This window comes from Pelecanus crispus, chromosome 14 (genome assembly GCF_030463565.1).
Source record: "Pelecanus crispus isolate bPelCri1 chromosome 14, bPelCri1.pri, whole genome shotgun sequence".
NCBI lineage: Eukaryota > Metazoa > Chordata > Aves > Pelecaniformes > Pelecanidae > Pelecanus > Pelecanus crispus.
This window is the reverse complement of record NC_134656.1, coordinates 3,362,825-3,384,324: the sequence shown is the minus strand read 5'-3', so window position 1 is coordinate 3,384,324 and position 21,500 is coordinate 3,362,825. Positions and strand designations below refer to the sequence as shown.

The 21,500-nt window shown below is 53.8% G+C and overlaps 1 protein-coding gene across 1 annotated transcript; it reads left to right on the top strand.

Moving 5' to 3' along the window:
* The first annotated feature begins 374 nt into the window (after nucleotides 1–374).
* SLC17A9 (solute carrier family 17 member 9) lies at nucleotides 375–20,763 on the top strand. The gene is made up of 13 exons (XM_075721306.1): nucleotides 375–469; nucleotides 9,379–9,576; nucleotides 11,651–11,790; nucleotides 13,010–13,109; nucleotides 14,220–14,350; nucleotides 15,171–15,267; nucleotides 16,197–16,293; nucleotides 18,418–18,505; nucleotides 18,823–18,857; nucleotides 19,401–19,516; nucleotides 19,950–20,005; nucleotides 20,461–20,490; nucleotides 20,600–20,763. Exons 1-13 carry the CDS (start codon nucleotides 375–377, stop codon nucleotides 20,761–20,763), a joined length of 1,347 nt encoding a protein of 448 aa, XP_075577421.1.
* Nucleotides 20,764–21,500: the final 737 nt, after the last annotated feature.

Genomic DNA, 21,500 nt, shown 5'->3' with positions numbered 1-21,500 from the left:
GGGGCACGGGCAGCGGGTACGGGGAGCGGGTACCGGGAGAGGGTACGGGCAGCGGGCACGGGCAGCGGGTACGGGTAGCGGGTACCGGGAGAGGGTACGGGCAGGGGGTACCGGGAGAGGGTACGGGCAGGGGGCACGGGCAGCGGGTACGGGTAGCGGGTACCGGGAGAGGGTACGGGCAGCGGGTACCGGGAGCGGGTACCGGGAGCGGGTACCGGGAGCGGGCACGGGCAGGGGGTACCGGGAGCGGTCCCCGGGCGCTGTGCGGGCCCCGGGGGCGGCGGGAGGCGCTGACACGTGGCCGCGGCGCGGCGGGGGGAGGGAGCCGGCGGCCGCCGCGATGTGAGGCGGCGGAGGCGGAAGGCGCTGCCCGCATGGCCGCGGGCGGCGGCGGCAGGAATGCGCCGCTGTGCAGCGCCGAGCACGGCGGCATGAGGCGGGACGGCGGCGCGGAGCCGTACTGGTCCAGGTAAGGCTGCGGCCGCTCCCGGGAAAGCCGCTGCCCTGCTCGCAGCGCTGGCCCCGGGACCCCCCCCGGCCCGCACCCCCAGCCGGTCCCCTCCCGGCCCCGGGAGCCCCCCAGCCTCGGGCAGGCTCAGCCGGGGGCAGCTCCTGGCACAGACGCGGCTTCGGGCGGGGGCTCCGGCGGCCCCAGCGCCGCCCCGGCGCGGGTGCGGGTGCGGGTGCGGGTGCGGGCGCGGGCGGTGCTCGCTGCTCCCCCGGGCAGCGGCCGGGATGCGGCCGGGCCGGGCCCCTCCTCGGGGGGCGGGGGGGGGGGGGGGGGCAGGAGCACGGTCCCGGGTCCCGGTGCCACCGCCCCGGGCCATCCGCGGTCGCTGCGCACCGGGGACGGCACAGGAAAGGGGGGACACACGGAATTCCTGTCCGCCACGGGGGAAAAAAGAAAGAAAAAACTCTTATCGAGCTTATTTCTGGCCTGCAGTCGGTTATTTAAACGTGCCGGTTCTTACCGATGTGTTCCAGCAAGGACGTTTGCACCGGTGATGGTCATTAATTAAGATAAACTCTGGAATAGGCTGGGCAGCAGCTAGACAGCACGAACTGCTCAAGTGAAGTCATTCAAATACTTACAGACACTCTTAAGCCCAGGCTGCCCACTGTGAACAGCGGGGCCGGCGCAAACGCAGGTATATATATATATATCTATCCATATCCCGAGCTGGGATACCCGGGGCAGCGCCACGCCACTGCCCAAAGCCGACCTTTGGCACCGGCGTTGCATAAAATGCAAAGATTCTTTCCCCCAAAAGCACTCGGGGAAATTCCTTCTCTCTGTCTCCCCCTTTCTAACTTTTCCCTAAGTCTTTGTGAAATGGGAGAGGAAGAACCCCGCACCAAACCTTCATGAAACTAGTTTCCCTTTGGAGGTTTTCCCTCCAGAAAAAATTAAATACGTTTGGCCAGAACGAGCCCTCCAGTTTCCCAAATCTCTTCAAAAAATGCAAACCGTTGGTAACACTTTCACTTTCCAAACCGAAACAGACGATTTATTTGTCAACAGACGTATTTTAAAAGCGATTCTGACCGTCCTAAGTGCTGCTAGTAATGGGAAAAGTCTGGTTACTGCGAAGGAGCAGCAGGATAACCACAGCTCCCGTCGGATCGTTATCTATATTGCAGTAATTCACCGAAGCGGAGATCGCCTCCCTGGTTTTTGGCGTAGACGCACACGCGTGGTCGCAGCCCTTGGCTGGGGAGGCATTTTGGAGGCTTTATGGTCTCAAGGAAGCAGGGCGGGCGGCGGGTGGGAATGGGAAGGGGGGAGCAGAGAGGGGAAACGATCCGCCAGATCACGCCAGCAGGTTGGACGAGTTGTATAAAATACCTCACTGGCTGGTTTAAAGTCAATTTAGCGGACAGTTTTTAAACAGTATATGCAAATAAACTGCTCTCACCATTTCCAAGGAATGAGTTATTGCCATGGAGGCAAGGTTTTAGCGAGTGGGGGAAGTGACATGGGTTCTTCTTTCACGCGCCAACCAAAGACATGCCAGGCAGCCTTCCAAGATCTGTCTGCACCGTCAGTGCAAGGAGAGATAACCAGTTGTCTTGGCAGGTTTATTTTTCCATCTTTGTTCATGCTGCTCCTTCTTTTGTCCTCCCTTTTTTCAGCTGGCTTTTCCTTCCTCTTCCACTGTTCTTGCCCTACGTTTTATCCTGCCTCTCTGGCTGCCTTTCCCAAACTTTTCTGCAGGTTTCCAGTGGCTCCGTTATCACACATCTCCTCTTCCTCTTCCAAGAGCAACACTCGGGGATTGCTGTTTGCGGGCTTGAAAAAGCCCTCGCGTTTACGTAGCGCGTCTGGACGTTTAGATAGCGCTTTTTTATGGAGATCTTAACGTGCCGAAGCAGGATTCCTCAGGCAGTAGATGTGCTTTAGCATCTCTGGTTTAACGGGGGGAAGACTGAAGTGCTGAGAAGAGACATCTGTTGCTGAAGGTTGCAGACAAAGCCACGGGCAGATCCAGCAGTAGACGTGGGGATCACATTTTGGATGGTGCCTCCAGGAGAGAAATACAACATGGAAGAGTCAGTGTGTCCTGGGAAGCAAGCGACTCCTGAAACCGCTCGACACCTCCCAGCCTCTGGCTGTGCCTGGGGACGCGGGATTATTGTAGCAGTTTCTTTAAGGTCCGGGGATACAAGCAGTTGTACCGCCGGCCGCAAGCTGGTCTCCAGTCGCCTGACCGCGCTCTTTGCCCACAGCCGATGGTCACGTTGTTTTTCTGAGTTCTGTGCCCTGATCTTTTGTCAACACAACATTGCAGCTTTAGGGGGATTTTTTGGTGGTGGGTTTTTTTTTTTTGGTGATTGGGTTTTTTTTTTCTTTTATTTTACAAGTTCCTCACCCTGGTTTTAATCACGCCCTTGCTGAGGTCTCTTTTCATGTGGAAATTGTACATAAGGCACGCGTTTCATTCCTGGCTGATCCACGTGTGCCCTTAGATCAGCGTGCAAAGCACGCGTGCGCTTCACTACTGCGTTTCCCCACTGCCTCCACCTGGACTTAACAACTATTTCCAGCTCATACGAGCTGCTGAAATCTAATTTCATCTTTGCTTTTGCCGAAAGCGAGAAATGAAGAGAGGGAATGAACCCAGAGCGGCGCTCGCTGAACACCACGTTGTTGCCATCTGCGGCTCCGCGGAGGGAGTTTGTGCACGGGAGGCTGACAGGAAACCACCAGCTTTCCCAGGAAAAAAAGCCCTGTGTCCTCTGTGCTGCTCTCGTTGGCTGTTAGCTGGTGGACTGGGAAAAAAAAAAAAACCCTCCTCTAAACCCCAAAGTGACTTTTGACGGCGACAAATCATTAGCTTGGAGCCAGTCTGCAGCATGGCAAAATCAACTCTCGAGGGGGGGGGGGAATATCTCTCTCTCGACAAGCATGTTGGATTTTCAAGAGAAAGAGAGATTGTTGCTGAGAAAAACAAAGAGAGAGAAGTGAGAGAACTGTCAAACCGGGTTAAAAATAGCTACCTGGGTATTATCTCCTCGCACAGGAGCGTCTGCCCGACTGCTGTGTTTACGCCACGTCAGTCCGGCTGTGGTTGTGTTGAGATGACTGTAAATTAAAGCCAGAGGCAGGTAAGCTGGAAAAGAGGTTTTTGAAGGGGGATGCTCCCACGAGGCTGGGAACGTGTCACGGGGAGGGGAGCGTCCCCACGCTGCGGCGCAGCAGGCGCGGGGGGACCGCGGGCACCGCCTGCCCGCGCTGGGGATGCTCCCCCGGGACGTGGCCCCGTGCTCGCGCTGCTGGGTGCCCTTGGTTTGGGGCCGGTGGCCCTCCAGCGTGGCTGGGAGCTCGGTGCCACCACGGGGCCTCATCCTGCTCGTCCCGCGGTTCATAGAATCACAGAATCATAGAATTGTTTAGGTTGGAAAAGACCTTTAAGATCATCCAGTCCAACCATTAACCTACACTACCAAGTCCACACTAAACCAGTCAAGGGTAGACCAGACTGAACCATGTCCCCAAGTGCCACCTCTGCCCGTTTTTTGAACGCTTCCAGGGATGGGGACTCCACCACCTCTCTAGGCAGCCTGTTCCAATGCTTGACCACCTTTTCCGTAAAGAAATTTTTCCTAATATCCAACCTAAACCTCCCCTGGCGCAGCTTGAGCCCATTTCCTCTTGTCCTATCGCTAACTACTTGGGAGAAGAGCCCAACACCCCCCTCACTACACCCTCCTGTCAGGGAGTTGTAGAGAGCGATGAGGTCTCCCCTCAGCCTCCTCTTCTCCAGGCTGAACTCCCCCAGCCGCTCCCCACCAGCCCTGTGCTCCAGACCCTGCCCCAGCTCCGCTGCCCTTCTCTGGACACGCTCCAGCACCCCAGTGTCCTCCTTGTACTGAGGGGCCCAAAACTGGACACAGCATTCCAGGTGCCTCCTCCCCAGCGCCGAGCACAGGGGCACGGTCACCTCCCTGCTCCTGCTGCCCACACCATTCCTGTTCTTGCAGGGACGGTGAGTGTCCGCTGCTGGCGGCTGGGACGAGCGAGCAGGCTGGGGCACTGGAGGTGGCTCCAGGTGATGCACCCGCCGTGCGTCTCCCCCAGAGCTATTTCCAGTCTCTTTTTCCAGAAGCAAGCCGAGGTAGAGATGCCCTGGGGGTGGGCGGTATGCCCCACCAGTGAGACCTGCTCCCACCTTGGCCGTGGCGCAGCTCCCGTGCGGGTCGGGAGCTGCAGCTCCCGGTTCTTCTCCCACTTCCAATTCCAGTTATGGAAAACACCCCCAAACCTGGGAGATGGCTCCTGGCCAGGAGCGCTTGCTGGGACAGACTGTTCGTAGTCTTGCTGTCTAACACAGCTCTCTTACCACCTGAAAATGCCTGACTGGTCCAGACTCGTGCCTTGAAGGGGGTACTAGAAGGGGGTACATCCCTGGGAACATCCCAGGCCAGGTTGGACGGGGCTCTGAGCACCCTGGGCTGGTTAAAGCTGTCCCTGGCACTGCAGGGGTTGGGCTGGGTGAGCCCTAAAGGGCCCTTCCAACCCAAAGCGTTCTGGGATTCTGGGATTCTGCTAAACTGTAATCTAATGATAGCCTAAACTCCAGCAAGTCCATTTTAACAGTGACCTGCAGTGTCTGCAAACAGCCAGACCTGCAGACTGGGGGAAAGGAGGAAGGCAAGTCAAGAGAAATAAAGTTGAATAAATATTTGCTCTGTGGCATCTACCGGAGAAATTCCTCCAGCAGGAAAACACACTGCAAATAAAGATACCCTATGCTGCTGGCTCTCCTTCCACCGCAGGATGGCTCGGCTTGGTTTTGCCCCTTTGGGGCTCTCAGGCGCCCTTAAAAATCAATCCTCAGCACTGTGCCCTAAGCAGGGGAGCCGGTGGGTCGGGGGGAGCTGGGTGGGAATCACCAGATGCTCCGAAGCGAAGCTGTGACCACCCAGGGCTGCGTTTGGAGGAGGAGAACCGAGGGACGTCAGGCAGGGCTGCTCAAATACAGGGCTGCTGCGGTGCAAAGAGCCGCCCAGGAAGAGTCATTAGGGCTCGAGCTAATTGTAGTCCAGCTGGGTGGTGGCTGGAGGTTTACGAAATAGGAAGCGTTTTCTAGCTGCATGGCTGCTTCGCTCGGTAGAGAGGGGCCCGGTGCCATGCAGAAGGGGATGCACCTGCGGCGCCTGTTTCTTGTAAGCAGAAAGGCATGGCAGGTCGGGAGAGCCCGCGCCGGGCGGCCAGGAGCTGCCGCCGTCGCATGGCACCCGATTAAGTCAATTAGGTGGCTCCAGACGAGCTCCGGTGATCCACCTGCTGATGGTTTGGGGGTGGCTGCCCTCTCTCCAGAGGTTTCTGCCCCGTGTAGCCGGGGGTCGGCCAGGACCGGCACGGGGCTGTGGGGAGACGTCGGTCTGTCCGCGTGGCTGGTGAGATGGGCACGGTGGCACCGATGACACCGACGCTGTCACTTCCTTAGGGTTAGATGTGCTCGACTGACTCGGTTTGGTTATCGCTGGCACAGATTACCTCTATCTCCCTCATCAGGGAAGCCATGGGATTTAATTTGTTAACCCTGGTTAAGCACCGCTTCTCAGATGGCTGGTGTTACCTACAAAAACCCGTGTCTGATTTGTTATTATTCCTTAGTTTTTGAGAGTTTTAATTTTTCCCCTTTGTGCTAGTCGAGGTTTCTCCTGTAACCTTTGCTGTTGTTGTTTTGCACCGAGCAGAACATTGACTCATCGGCAGCCTCTGTGATAACTATAATTAGGAGCAAATGCATTTACAAAGCTCTTTCCTCTGATGCAAGCACATCATTGTCCTTGCAGAGAAATAATTCTTGCCGTGCTTTCAGGTGGGTGTGGGCAGCTAGTGATTACATTTGACACTCATTGGAGTGGATTTTCCTAGCTGGATATGCTACCTACGGAGCGAGTGGTAGTCTGAAGCTGTCTTTATGCTCCCTGCTTGTTTTGAGCATAAGTCACTACCGATGCATTTAAACATATAGGAAAAGAATATGAATGTATAGAATGGAGTAGTAATGAAAGAGAGCATTGAGACTGTGTCATATACCCAGAGACTTATTTAGTGCTTTTGAAAAAGCATGAAAGCCAAGACAAAACAATTCACTGGAGTTTTGTTAAAAGACCAGCTGGGGAGAAGGCTTGTCGGGGGAACGTCTCTGCTTGGCAATCCCTTCCCACTGCTGTCCCTGGGCTGCGCTTTGGACGGTGTCTTGCTTTTGCAGGGAGCCACGTGGCACTTTGCGCCCTGCTCCCAGGCGGGTCGGACTTGGTGCCTGGATAACCCAGCACCCCCCCGCCACCCCAAATCCCCTTGCGTGCCCCCAGTGCAGGGGCCGGGGGCTTGGGTGACTCTGCCCGCCTCGGCGGGGCGAGAAAAAAGGCTGAGAGCTCACAGCATCCCCTCCTGCCCCTCTGCCCTGAAGCCAGAGCTGCTCTGCAGCTGCTCATTGCTCTTCTGAGTTCAATCCGTTAGCACCCCGCCTGCACCTTCCTCGGACACCCGCATTGCTGCGCTGGGGTTTGCTTGTCCTAGTTGCAAACACCCACTGGAGGGAGCAGGCCTTGGCAGTCTTATAACGAGAAGCAGAGTGAAGACTAGTTGAGCTGCGCAGGTTCTTTTTCTCTCCATCTTGCACCTTGCACGGCCGTACAGGCTTTAGGGCCAAGGAAGAAGAGTCAATCTGATATCCCATGAAAACGCTGCTGCGCTCATCAGAGCAACTGCTGGGAGGAGAGGCAGAGCTCAGCCCCGCTCCAGACAGTGAGAAAGCTCAGAAAGGTCTCCCTTTGCTTCGGGGGGCAAAGCGCGATTTAGAAAACTGTCTTGGTGGCTCAATAATAGGAAATACCGGCGCACATCGCAGGCTGCTGTGTTTTACTTGGCCACTTCAACTGTTGCAGGTTCGGTAGCTGAGGTTAATCAGCACCGTGCCGCTGGGGGAAGCGGGAGAGGCTGTGGACCCGGACTGGCCACAGCCCAGTTCTGGGGGTGCAGAAGCACCGGTTAGGCAGGCGCGGGTCGGTGGCTTATCCTTGCATGCCTCTGATCCCGCATCATCCTGAGGCACCCCTCTGAGGGCTCTCCATATCATTCTCCACGGCCGGTTACCCCCTGCCTGCCCTCTGCCCCCCGGGGGGGATTTATACCCAAAACCGCCTGCCTGTATCGTCCCGCCGGGGTTGCTCTGACCGGACCCTCAGCCTTCGGGAGCCTTTGGTTTCGCCGCGCTTTGCTGTCGCAAGCTGAAGTCGGTGGAGCCGCTGCTGCCAGGGCTGGCTGGGGCAGGTGATTAAAAAAGCACATCACCTGTGGTTTTGCAGCGAATGAAGATAGGATTGCTGCATATCTTCCTCTCGGCGTAAGAGCCGAGGGACTCGGAGAGCGTTTATCAGCCAGTTCAAATGGCTGAGGCAGGTCAACCCTTGGTTGCGCGCTCCTCCAGCGAAGATACGTGAGCTTTGCAAGTTCCTGTGTTATTTCGTACATTTGTATGTGTGCACAGTGAAGACGGTTCCAACCTTCAGAGCACCAACTGAAACACTTCCAGTTCCTCCTGCCGTAGTTTGGCACTGAGCTGCTTATCTACCTCGTCGGGAAACAGTAATAAATCCACCTCCGGCGGGCACAGCTGCCGGACGGGTTTTGCTTTTCATTGTTCCTTTGCCTCCCTCCGTGACGGGCCGTTTGACACATTTATAAATGGCCTTGTGTTGTGTGGGATTAACCTACATTTATCATAATTCCAGTACAGAAGAAAGAAACGCTCATTTCAGTACAAAAAGTGACCCGGGTTGTTTCCTGCGCGGAAGGCGGCTATGTTTAGTAGGGTGGAAAGCACAGAGGTTGATGCGCCGGTGCGGTGAATTCCCCCGTCACCTCGGGAGCAGAGAGAGTCTGTTTGCTCAGCGCTTTGTGCTCTGGCCTTTGGGCATAACACAAATAATACTATAAATAAGACAAATAGGGGGTGTTCTCACTAAGCTTTTAGTTCCGTAATTCATAGGCGAAGGGGGGCCCAGACCGACGTTAGCGGGGCTGCGGGAAGGCAGAGGAGTTCGCCTGCACCTGGGGCCTGGAGTTTGCAGCAAAATGGGGGTCTCTGCTCCAGAAGCGCATCGCTGACTTGGAGCAGGAAAAAATTGCCTTCCCACTTATTTCCAGCCTGTATCTTCCGTAGGAGCACTTTTCCTGGGGCTGAGTACTCATGTACGAAAAATTATATTCTGTTATCATATTATTACTAATATTATCTTAAACTTCTGATCAGGCCAGGCTGGATTACCTTGCTCCTCTCTCCGGGCTGTTCAGCCCCATCATGTCTCGTCTCTCACTAAAGCGTTCCTCCGTCTCCCTCGTATTTAGGAAGGGTAACGCACAGCCACCTCCCTTGGGGAATGGGTAGGAATGCCAAATAACAAACGTTTGCTACCAAGACGGGGTGTCTCATGCAAATGCTTCCAACCTCATGCACTGACCTTTCCTTTGTTAGCTTTTCACGAACTGTTTCTAAAGCTTTTGTTTGGGGAAAAAAGCAAACCAACCAGGTTCCCTCCTGCCTTTCCCTCCATCCGCAGTCAGCCATGCTGGAGCAGCCCGTTCCACCTTGCAGCCTATGGACAGACATTATTTTGCTGCTGGGGTCAAATAACGTTTGGTATGAAATGTTGCGTCATTCAGGAAAGTCACCGGGCGTGATACGCTCTGTGTCGGAACCGCTGTGCCACAGGGGGACCGCGCTGACCCTTATTTTACCAGGACAGACTCCTTACGGTTTTCAAGCAAACCAGGCTGACCCGTAGGTCCTCGCTGCACGTGGATCTGCCAGGCAGACCATTCCATCTGCCCTTTCCCCACCTTCCTCTCCATCCTCGCAGGCCTGAGTCCCGCGTCTGGACGATGATGCTGCTGCTGGGGACGTGCCTGCTGTACTGCGCCCGCGTCACCGTGCCCATCTGCGCCGTCGCCCTGAGCACCCACTTCAGCTGGGACAAGAAGCAGTCCGGCATCCTGCTCAGCAGCTTCTTCTGGGGCTACTGCTTGACGCAGATTATCGGAGGACACATCAGTGATCAGTACTGGGAATTTTTCTCACGTTTTCCTCTGTTCGGGCTTTTTAAATGACGCGTAGCTTGGTTTTGACCTTTCAGTTCAAGTCTTGACGCTGGCTGCGAGATTTTCACCCTGGGCCAGCGATGGGGTGGGAGGGTGTCGTGGTTTAGCCCCAGCCAGCAGCTCAGCACCACGCAGCCGCTCGCTCACTCCCCCTACCCTGATGGGATGGGGGAGAGAATCGGAGGAGTGAGAGTGAGAAACACTCCTGGGTTGAGATAAGAATAGTTTAATAATTGAAATAAAATAAAGTAAAATAATAATAATAACAATATAATAATAATAATAGTAATAATAATATACAAAGCAAGTGATGCACAATGCAATTGCTCACCACCCGACGACCGATACCCAGACAGTTCCCGAGCAGCGATCGCTGCTCCCCGGCCAACCCCCCCCAGTTTATATACTGAGCATGACGCCATATGGTATGGAATAGCCCTTTGGGCAGTTTGGATCAACTATCCTGGCTGTGCCCCCTCCCAGTTTCTTGTGCGCCTGGCAGAGCATGGGAAGCTGAAAAAGTCCTTGACTAGCATAAGCAGTACTCAGCAACAACTAAAAACATCAGCATGTTATCAACATTCTTCTCCTACTAAATCCAAAACACAGCACTATGCCTGCTGCTAGGAAGAAAATTAACTCTATCCCAGCCGAAACCAGGACAGAGGGTGAAGCGGGTCCGTGGGGAGAAGCCTTACGGGGCACCGCAGGCTGCTCTGAAAGCAGTTGAGGTCTCTCCAGCAGCCTCACTCAGGGCCTGTAGCTCTGATTCGGACGGGACATGCGGAGTGTTGACTCTCCCATTAGACCCCTGGCTCTTGAAATGGCTGCTCTGCTTACAGGGCAGCATGCACTGAAGGACTTTGCACAGGCAAAATCCCCGGCAAACACAGGGAGCGTCTACACGATCATTACCGCCTCGACAGTTCCTGCATAGCAGCTGCCAGGAGCGATCTGCAGTCATGTTAATCAACGCTTAGACCAACACAGGTTTTTTTTTTTTTCACCTGGAAATGGTGAAGAGCACTTTTTTACCTGCATAATTTTTCTGCTGGAGGTTGTTTTTAGCACTGGTTCAGTAATTGGAATTAAAAAAGCAAACCCACAAGCCTAGATGTTAAGCTGATGAAAGAAATAGTGGGTGTAAAGCAGATTTTATTTTAGAAAAGTGATAAATGCTGATGCAATCACTAACCACAAAAAGAAAATATTTCCTTTTTTGCAAGGAACACAGCTTTTTTTCTATTTGATCTGCACAGTCTATCTTTGTTTCCAGTTCAGCACCTCCAGTTTTTCCACCCTATATTTTCATGCAATCTTTTCACAAGCAAGCCCCCATCACGGCTGCCGTCATGTTTGGGAAAACCAAGTGTCTCCATTTTATCATATCAGTTAAATAACAACTTCCCCAGCTAGCTGTAAGAAAAGATCTGAGAACTACCTGCTCAAGTTCCTTTCCCCAGCCCCCCTGTGCTTACTGAGGAGGGCTTTCCCATGACATCTTTTGTGAGGAACACATGCCTGGAAGGAGCATGTTATCCATGCAGTGCACTACGCGATTTAATTGTGTTTCTTAATAGTTTGCAAGCAAACGCCTGCAAAAAACCAAATGTGAACAGGCAGAGCTGATGCAAAAGAGCAGATGGAAGAGAAAACACCGTCACGGGTTAAGAAAAGCAGAACGGTGACAGCAGCTTGGGCTTCCCCTCCATCAGAGACTTGAGGCATCAGAGCGGCGGTGTCTGGGGCTGGCGTGGGCTGGAGTGGAGGGGCAACGCTGGCGGCCAGCGTCCCGGTGAGAGCAATCCCGGTGACCGGCCGCTCGCTCCCTGCTCCAGGGGAGCAGGAGGTGGGAAGGGAGGAGGTCAGAGCTGCTCCCCAGAGGGCTAAAGGTGTTTGTAAGAGAAGAACAGGTTTGGCTGAAAGGTTGCTCTTAAAAACAGGCTAAACTGGGAAGAACACTTGAGGCTTGGCTGGGGGGCTTTGCCCTTTCGCCCTCCCCTCGTTTTTGATAACGTGTTTTCTGTCTTCCAGAATAGGAGGTGAGAAGGTCCTCCTCCTCTCGGCGTCGGCCTGGGGGTTCCTCACCGTCCTCACCCCGCTGCTCACCCACGTCACTTCTGCCCACCTCCTTTTTATGACCTCCTCCAGGTTCCTCATGGGGTTGCTGCAAGGTGAGACCCCTGTCCTCAGCGTCTGTCTGTCTGTCTGTCTGCCCAGGGGCTTCCTTGAGACCCCTGTCCTCAGCGTCCATCTGTCTGTCTGTCTGCCTGTCTGCCCAGGGGCTTCCTTGAGGCCCCTGTCCTCAGCGTCTGTCTGTCTGTCTGTCTGTCTGCCCAGGGGCTTCCTTGAGACCCCTGTCCTGAGCGTGAGTCTGTCTGTCTGTCTGCCCAGGGGCTTCCTTGAGACCCCTGTCCTGAGCGTGCGTCTGTCTGTCTGTCTGCCCAGGGGCTTCCTTGAGACCCCTGTCCTGAGCGTCTGTCTGTCTGTCTGTCTGCCCAGGGGCTTCCTTGAGACCCCTGTCCTGAGCGTCTGTCTGTCTGTCTGTCTGCCCAGGGCCTTCCTTGAGACCCCTGTCCTGCGCGTCTGTCTGTCTGTCTGTCTGCCCAGGGGCTTCCTTGAGACCCCTGTCCTGAGCGTCTGTCTGTCTGTCTGTCTGCCCAGGGGCTTCCTTGAGACCCCTGTCCTGAGCGTCTGTCTGTCTGTCTGCCCAGGGCCTTCCTTGCAGGGCGGCTCGCGTGCAGTAAATTCAGATGCACGTCGTGTGGCTTGCAGTGCGTGAACCCTTCTGTGTGCTGGAGCAATCCTGTGCCTCAAAACTGCCTCCACATCCAGAACTTCCAGGGGAAAAAACCAGTGACGTTTCTAGAGAAAGTCGCTGACAAATCGTTCCCCTGTAGAAATCTCCCTGCCCGACAAGGGCCACTGCCTTCTGAAATCATCACCGTTCCTGTTTGGCTTTCTGCATTTTAAAACTGATCCTGTTTGATTTTCCGCATTTTCAAACCGTTCCTGTTTGATTTTCCGCGTTTTAAAACTCCTTCAAAGCGCTTGGGGAAAATTGGTCCTTGCCAAAAATGTGGGTAATTCGGGATGACTTCCCTTCCCTCCTTCCGAGCTGCAGCACTGGGGGACCGTCGGGAGAAGCGCGTCGGCACCGATGGATTTGCGGCAGCGGTGGTGATGAAGCAGGGGATTACGGAGAAGGCACAAACCAACCTTTCATGGCGATGCATTCACTTATTTTATTTTATATCCCCGCTTTGAATTCACCAAAGGTCTTGCTGCTTTGTCTCGGTGTTTAGCTCCTGCTGGATCTTTTCAATTTGCTTTTGATTTGCTCACGAGGGCACAGGAGCCTGACTGCTCCCTGCCTTCTCCCGCTGCTCGCAGGGGTGTATTTCCCGTCCCTGGCCAGCCTGCTGTCCCAGAAGGTCCGGGAGGGCGAGCGAGCCTTCACCTACAGCACAGTGGGGACTGGCTCGCAGTTTGGGTAAGTTCAAAAGGCTTTCAGCAGTGAGTTACAGTCTCCGGACATGGTACGTGATAAAATGCCATTAGATAGTTGGAGGCAAAACTCGCAGCCAAGTACACGTGGATTCCTGGGTCCTTGAGGATACCGGCTGCAGCTGAGGAAGCCTCAGGCAGTTGCTGTCGTGCATGTCAAGGATTTATGGTTTTTTTTTTTTCCTTTCTTTTCAAGCCAGACTTTGAAGAGCGCTTGCAACATTTAATTACTATGGGAAACAGCCTGATTCAGTAGGAAGAGCAAGGGTCAGCCTGAGACTGGTCATCTGTCCTCCCTGATAGATGGAGATAATACAACTTCCCCATCTCTGCTAATCTCCATGAGAATTACCTTTCTAAAGGGAAGGGTTGCTTAAAAGCCAAATACAAATATTACTGCGTTTTATCACTTAGTTTTCCAGTGTACTCATTCCTTTTGCTGATTCCCTGAGACAGACTCATAGAATCACAGAATCATTTAGGTTGGAAAAGCCCTTTAAGATCATCCAGTCCAACCATTAACCTACACTACCAAGTCCACACTAAACCAATCAAGGTTAGACCAGACTAAACCATGTCCCGAAGTGCCACCTCTGCCCGTTTTTTGAACACTTCCAGGGATGGGGACTCCACCACCTCTCTAGGCAGCCTGTTCCAATGCTTGACCACCCTTTCCGTGAAGAAATTTTTCCTAATTTCCAACTTAAACCTCCCCTGGCGCAGCTTGAGCCCATTTCCTCTCGTCCTATCGCTAACCACATGGGAGAAGATACATGTAGATACTTTCTGCAAACCAGCAACCTCATGTTCTTTCCCCGATGAGCGTGTTTCGGTGCGGGGCAGGTCAACCTGAGGTCCCTCAGGGGTTTCTCCTCCCCGGCTGAGGATCCCGAGATGCCACGCAGGGAACAGGGCAGGCTGCAGAGTCACAGGGTGACCGGGCGGGCGGGCAGCGCCTGCACACGCAGCGACGGACGGCTCTTTCGAGTGCATTTAGTGGCACGCAGCACCCTCCCCAGGGAGCCTCTCCCGTCGATGCGTGCAGTGCAAGCGCTCTCAGCCAGACCTGTCAATCCGAGTGTGGCTTCCCTTGCAGGACGCTGGTGATCGGCGGTGCAGGGTCTCTCCTCCTGGACTGGTACGGCTGGGAGAGCGTTTTCTACTTCTCTGGTTTGCTCACTTTGCTCTGGGTTTACTGCACCTGCAAGTATCTCCTGAGTGAGAAAGGTAAGTCCGGCCGCCTGCGTCCCTCGGGCTGCCCGCGCTCCTGAGGCTGCGGGACCCTCCCGGTTATTTTCTGCAAACCCCCTGTGTTTCCGAGATCGTGCCTGGTTTTACACAAAGACCTTTTGTTGAGATGTCTTCTGTAATACACGCTGTGTCTGACCCAAGATGCTAAACCCAGAAACAAGGTTCTGAGCTCTTGCATTGCTGATTTCCTATTTCAAGTCCCACGCTGGATTATATTGCTGTCGAGAGCCTGATCTGCCTCCTCAGTACTCTTAAGCACCAGTGAAAAAAACCAAACCGAGCATGATCTTCAAAGTGGATTAAGCTAAAGCAGGGCAAGATACTTATTCCAAACTAAGAGCATCTACACATAGAGCTTTTAAAAACCAGTTAATCCAGGATATCTCTTCCCAAATAACTGTCTGGGAGTAATTCCACACATGAGCAAACCATTACACCTGGCTACAGCAGTATTAGTGTGAGCGTGGTACGTAGGAGCTCAGCCCATCAGGAGCCTGGTGTGTGCCTGGTGCTGCACCAAATCCAAACCTGATCCTTGCCCAAAGAGATTTCTGTTTAATTATAACACGAGATATAACAAATGGGTGAAGGTGGCTGGATGGGGAAATTGTGAATGCCGTGGAAAAATTTTGGTCAACAGAACAAGGTGTTTTCACGAGCATCCAGTGCTGATATTGCCAAAAAAAAGAGTTAGAAAGAGATTAAAGCTAGCTGTATAGCAGTCTCCCAGGGCTCCCTCCAGCTGCACAGAAAATTACTGATCAGAGCTTTCCTTTGTATATTTTCTTCCCTGCAGAACTCATCATCCCCATAGATTATTTAATGAGAGGCCTCTCGATATCCAAGCAGACCAAAGTTCCCTGGAAGCAGCTGTTTAAGAAGGCACCGATATGGTAGGCAGCTGCAGTGGGCTCGAGTGTCGGCAGGGCTGGGGAGCACCCTCCTTCCCAGGGCTTTTTCTCCTCTCTCTGCTTATTTCTTCTGCCTGTGTGTATTTTGTCCACTTATTTATATATTTGGGAAATAAGACCAGGTTTTCTAATCCCTTCTGTATAAATAAAGAACTAAAAAGGTAAGCTTGACAAAAGGTGGTTTATGTTCTGTCCGGAGGAACGTCAGGCTTGAATATTACTGGCAAATCTTCCGCCTTTGCAGCCTGTTCCCTGTGTGGGTTGTGTGCTCCTCCGGAGGGATATTCTCCACCGGTCTTGTTAGAAATGCTGCTTGTAATGGGCTCCTAAGAAGTGCTGCTCAGGGGCACTGGGTGGCACAGGCTGTGTCCTCATTGCTGGCAAAGCATCTTTTTAATAGCCGTTTTTCCTCTGGGATTCTGCGTTTGGTACTGAAGCTCATCCAGGCGTGTTCCCAAGTGCCGTTTAAAGACGGCGAGGAGGGCGATGGGGCTGCAGGGCAGCAAGCCCATTCCTGCCTTGAGCGACCATACAGCATCTGCTGGTAACAGATCCCTAGAAAACCCCAAGCAACCCCTCTGGGAGCAGGACAGCTCTTGCAGCGCTCGAAGGGACTGGTGGGCAACGCGCTGGCGTGATTGCCGCTGCAGGTCACCTCGCCTCGAGCCAGGGGCCGATGCCAGGCGCCCGCCCGGGCGCTGTGCAGTGAGGGCGGCGAAGGAACGCGTGGTGCTGCGAGTGGCAAGCCAAAAGGAGTAGTTATCTATGAAGAAATCTCAGGAAGCAGTTGTAGCGCTGTGAGGGATTTATTTATAGAGCAGGAACTGAAATACGGGGTTGCTCGAGTGCCCGTTTCCCACCCAGTGTGACCTGCCACTCCTGATTATTTCCTCCCCGCTGTGTATTTTCAGGGCTGTCATCATCGCTCAGCTTTCGACGGCCAGCACGTTTTTCACTCTTCTTTCCTGGCTGCCAACTTTCTTTAAGGAAACTTTCCCCGAGTCGAAGGTAAGGCGGCTCTGAGACACAGGCATTGCCGGTCTCCGTGCAAATGAGGTCGTGCTGGGTGCCGGCCGAAACGGGTCGGTTAGGGAGGAAGATGATGGCAGAGGGACCTGGTGAGAGCAGGCTGGGAGGCAGGAGGAGGCGGGAGGCTTCCCTGCGGGGCTGGGAGCTGTTACCCCCCCACACGTGCATTTGGAGATGCAAGCAAGCATCCTCCCTCCAGGCAGGCAGAGGCTGGTTTCTACTCGCTTGTTTAGGGATGCTGAAGTGAGGAAGAGCTGGGGCACCTTCCAGGCAGGGGAGAGAGGGTTACATTTGGGTTTTCGACTCTTTTTCTTCGGAGGAGAGGATGGTTTTGGAATGGCACATACCTCATGACATTATGCTGTTGCAAATGACCATCAAGCCATTCACTCCTGGGTTCGCACGGGGTTTTTAACTGCACTCACATGTATAGCTCAGACCTGCCCGCAAAAATGATAATTACCATTAATAACCTGTGCTTCAAAAATGCTAGAAAAGCTTCCCTCTCCTCAACACAAATGATGTTCCCATTTTTCAGAAACCTAGGCAATACTCATCTGGGCTGAGAGCTAGTATTTTGATCTTCCTGTTCTCAGAAACTCAGACAATCTTTTCCACCATGGCTCTGTTTGGTTTTTACAATTTCCAGAGCTGCTTACAAATGCCTTGTCGTATTACAAGTGTAAGGTGCTTTATGGCATACTTGATATTTATATTAAAATCAGGTATTAAACCAGCAAACATATTGTTGTGACAAGATCTGTGCACCTCGAGTAATATGCTTGCGCGGCAGTAATTTACCATCTGTTAAGCATTAGATCACGGTGCCCTTATGTAAGATGCTCTATATGCGTTCCTGCATCTGCTAAGCGCTTCATACATTTTAATAAAACGGCGCTTGAGGATGCTTGATTTTAAAGGATGGGCGATAATCCTTAATGTGGGAAACCTATGTCACCTACTGGTCAGAGTCCCTTTCTGCAGGTGAGCCGCCTTCACCGCTGCCTCGGCAGCTGCCTCCAGCCCACCTGGACGGAGGTGATGGGGGGTCCCGGCTCGCCCTGCTCTGCGTGATGGGCTGTAGGGATGAGACAAGGGTGGTTCGGCGTGTTGGGATTGAGCTGCTGAGCAACCCCAGCTGGTGTTAACAGGCACCAGAGTTACTACCCCCCAAGCCCTATGCGGTATTATTTTCAAAAGTGACCAAGACCCGAAGTTTCAAAGGCACTGAAAGGTGCAGATGGGCCCTGCTACGATTTCCAGGAGCAGCTGAAACAGGATTGTTCAAACCCAAGATCACTGAGCCCTCCTGAGCATCCTGGAGGCAGGCGAGGCAGGGAGGGACGCCTGCACGGGGTGATGGGCTCTGAGCAAAGGGGGAGATGCAGGGCACGACGGATGGATGGGCAGCTTCAAGCAGCTGAGATGAAACCCAGCCCAGCCCGCACTGATTCCAGCTCCTCCTGGGATCTGGACACCAAAACGCCTCTGAGCAGCTGTAATCCAGATGACCAGTAATCATCTGTGATTACAACTGTAGCAAGCGTGCTTAATTGAAAATAGGCCAAAGTATGTTGCTACCCATAATGTTACCTAATCCTGGCATTAGAAAATCCAGCTATGTTCCCTCAGCTTCACAGTAACGCTGCTAATGAGGTTGAAGCCGATGTCGGAAATTTTGCCGACAGCTTTACTGATGACCCACGGGGCAGAGTAAAATCTACAGCTTGCATTCCAGGGCTCTGTGGCTCTCTGCCACATCTCCGTGCTGAACAGTAAACTTTGCCACGTTCAATCCCTCTTTCCCAGAGCAGACAGAGCTTTCTGCCTCCCCGCTGGATGCAGGGTCACGGGGGCAGAAGGAAAGACAACAAACCTACCGAATGCTACAGCCCCGTAATGCGCCTGCCACCTTACAGATTTTGGAGTGGTGCAGGGTGTAGCTGAGAGCTTGCTGTGCAAAGTGGGTAGAGATCCTGCAAGAAGTTCCTGATCACTTCATTTTTTTCCCCTTTCTACAGATATCACAGACTATCAAATAAAATATTTGCAAACGAACTCAGCTCCGACAGCAAACCTCTCTTGATTTTTGCTTCCTTTTAGGGTTGGGTGTTTAATGTAGTCCCCTGGCTGGTTGCAATTCCAACGAGCTTGTTCAGTGGATTTCTGTCTGATCATTTAATCAACCAGGGTAAGAGCTCTTCTGGCTTTTCTTCAGCCCTTATTTTATGTGATGTGGAAAGAGGACCTGGGTGGGAGGGAATGGGCTTGTTGGTAGGGAGCAGACCCAGCAAATAGACAAGGTGAGGTTCTGATATGAAAGCAGAATAAATACTGCAGGGTCCAAATCCCATCCATGTGTTTGGGGCTCCCTTTGATCTCCATCGCAATGTCCACCTGGAGATGAAATCTCGCCATCTGAAATCCACTTACCCTGTAGTCTTGTGGCTGGAGAACAAGGAGACCTGGTGAGCTGTGCTTAACTGCAACTCTCCCTTTCTCTTCCAGGGTACAAAACCATCACCATTCGTAAGTTCATGCAGGTAAGAGAGCTGAGGCCACAGGAGTGACACCTGAGCTACCTGCTGAGCTCTGCTTGCACGGCACATGAGACCTCTTATGGAGCTGGGTTGGTGGTTATGGGTGGAAAGAGAAAAGGTTTTCTAGCTTCGCAGATAGACTGGTGGTCAGTGCGTATGGGAAATGAAATCCAGAGGAAAACCCTGACCAAGGAACAGAGCATGGACCAGTGGTGATGTTGAGCACAGAGATTTGTGAGTGCTCCAAAGAGGTTTTCTTTCATGGCCAACCATATGCCATCACTTCCTTAGAGACTAGGAAATAGCCATACAAGGATGAGCAGAAATAGAAATGCCAGGTGAGAGCACAGCGTATCCGCAGCGTTGCATCCCTCCGGACAGACCTCTGACACAGAAAGGCAGGACACGGGCGAGAAAAAGGGCTTGAGAAGCACCTGGCGCGTACGAGCTCTTGCCATTGTAAAAGGGAACGGTGTGTCCGTGAAAGCAGTTGCTTTCTTCCTTACAGAAAATGTGCTGTGGTATTTAATTTTCCCTTTCTTCCAGGTCATTGGCTCCGGCGTCTCAAGCATTTTTGCTTTGTGCCTGGGCCAGACCTCCAGTTTTTGCAAAGCGATAGTGTTCGCCTCCGCCTCTGTCGGACTTCAGACCTTTAACCACAGGTAACGACCGTGATAACGACAGTAGCTGGGGCCCGTAGCTCTTACCCACACCTGGCATTTCGGGATCTTGGAGGAGGCTGCCTCCGTCGTGACTGTCAGAGCAAGAACTGGCGCCGGTCTGAGCATCGCGCGTTGGTCCCCGCGAGGCCGGTGGAGGTCAGCGCCCGCTGCGCTGGAACTGATCCAGCAAAGCTCCGGCGTGGGGAAGGGCTTGGCGTGCGGGAGGGCAGGTATTCGGGAGGTGAAGCAGGAGGGGAATTGCAGTCCGCCCCTCTGAACGCTTTGAGTTGAATCCTTTTCCTCCTTTCTCCTGACAGTGCCATTCATTGTCTAGGATCCCTTCCTTTTGCTTGACACACTAAACTCTGGCAAATGACGAAAAAGCGGTTGCGCTCCATTAAAGCAGCCATTTCCCCCCTCTCTTTCTCACTAGTGGCATTTCAGTAAACGTACAGGATCTGGCCCCGTCGTGCGCCGGCTTACTGTTCGGTAAGGATTCCCGCGGGGTTTCGCTTGCGCTGGAGAGGCGGTGCGTCTGGGAAGAGGGGGGACGCGGCGGTCAGCGTTCAGGTTTGAGCAGGAGCAGCTCTGTGCAACGTCTGCTCCGTGTGCGCAGCCGCAGCTTCCTTCTGAGATGCAGCTGCCGTTGCCGGGGGCAGGTAGCCGCACGGGCGCGCCTGCCAGCTTGCCAAGCGCTTGCCTGCTCCGAGGGGGGCGAGGAGGCCGAGCGTTGGTTGTCCCATCAGCTGCCCACCAGCGAGGCGTTTAGCGTAGTCCCCGGGCTGGTTGCAATTCCAACGAGCTCGTTCCGTGGATTTCTGTCTGATCACTTAATCAGCCAGGGTGGGAGCTCGTTTAGCTGTGCACCCAGGGCGGGGGCCGGGTGGGAGCCCGGATGAAGCCGCCCCGTCTGTGGGTTTTGAATTTCTTTCTTTTCTTTACAGGTGTTGGGAATACAGGTGGAGCCCTCCTAGGTAAGGTACCCCCCTGCAGCTCATCCTGTCCTGGGGACTGCTCTCCTCGCAGGTGGGCAGGATCTGGCCCCCGAGCCTTTGCATTTCTTTCTCTTCCCTCCTGCCCCAGGTGTCGTTTGCGTGTACTTGGCTGGCTACTTGATTGAAACGACTGGCTCCTGGGTTTCTGTTTTCAACCTGGTGGCTGCTGTTAACAGCGTTGGCCTCTGTGCCTTCCTCATGTTTGGAGAGGCGCAGAGGGTGGACACAGACTCTACATATATGGACCTCTAGAGATGAGTCCAGCAAGCAGCCAGAGGACAGGAGAGCGTCACGTCTATGTGTCATTGTCGCACAAGTGCCAAAGAACTTTTTTTTTTTTTTTTTTTTTAGGTGTTTAACAGGAAAAAAAATGTACTGAGACCAAGTACATAATGGGTCTGAATGAAACCCATGGGAGAAAAGAAATCTAGAGTTCATTTTTTGCTCAGGGCATGGCTGATGGCCTGTAGGGCCATCCAGCCCAACATCTCCAGTGAGGGTACGGCCCGTGTGACTGGTTTGCCCCGGTCCGTGGCTAGTGGGCAAATACCCGCGTGGCCAAAGCAGCTTACCCGGCTTGTCTCCGAAGGGAGCCGTGGTTTGCATGCTCTGCCCCGGAGCGGTCGCTTGCTGAGGGCAGCTGCTTCGGCACGCCGGGCGCGCGTGCCTCCATGCCCTGCTGCTCTGTGTGCAGGGAGGGTGGCCGGCCCGGGCTGCCACGCGACACGCGTGGTCTGAACTACATGAAAGGAATCGTCCAAACAAATGCACCTCTGACCTTAACCCTCCCTCGCGTGCCTTCATTTCGCAGCCTGCTCGACAGGTACAAGCCAGGCGTGCCAGAGAACGGTTCGTGGGACGAACTCAAGGCTTCCCCTCAGGGGAGGTCTGCTGGCTGGATGTCTGCTGTGCGCGCAGGGGCGTGAGGTTGCGTCAGTCCTGCCCTCGCCGCGCTTGAGCTGAGCCAGGAGGTTGCAGAGCACATGGCT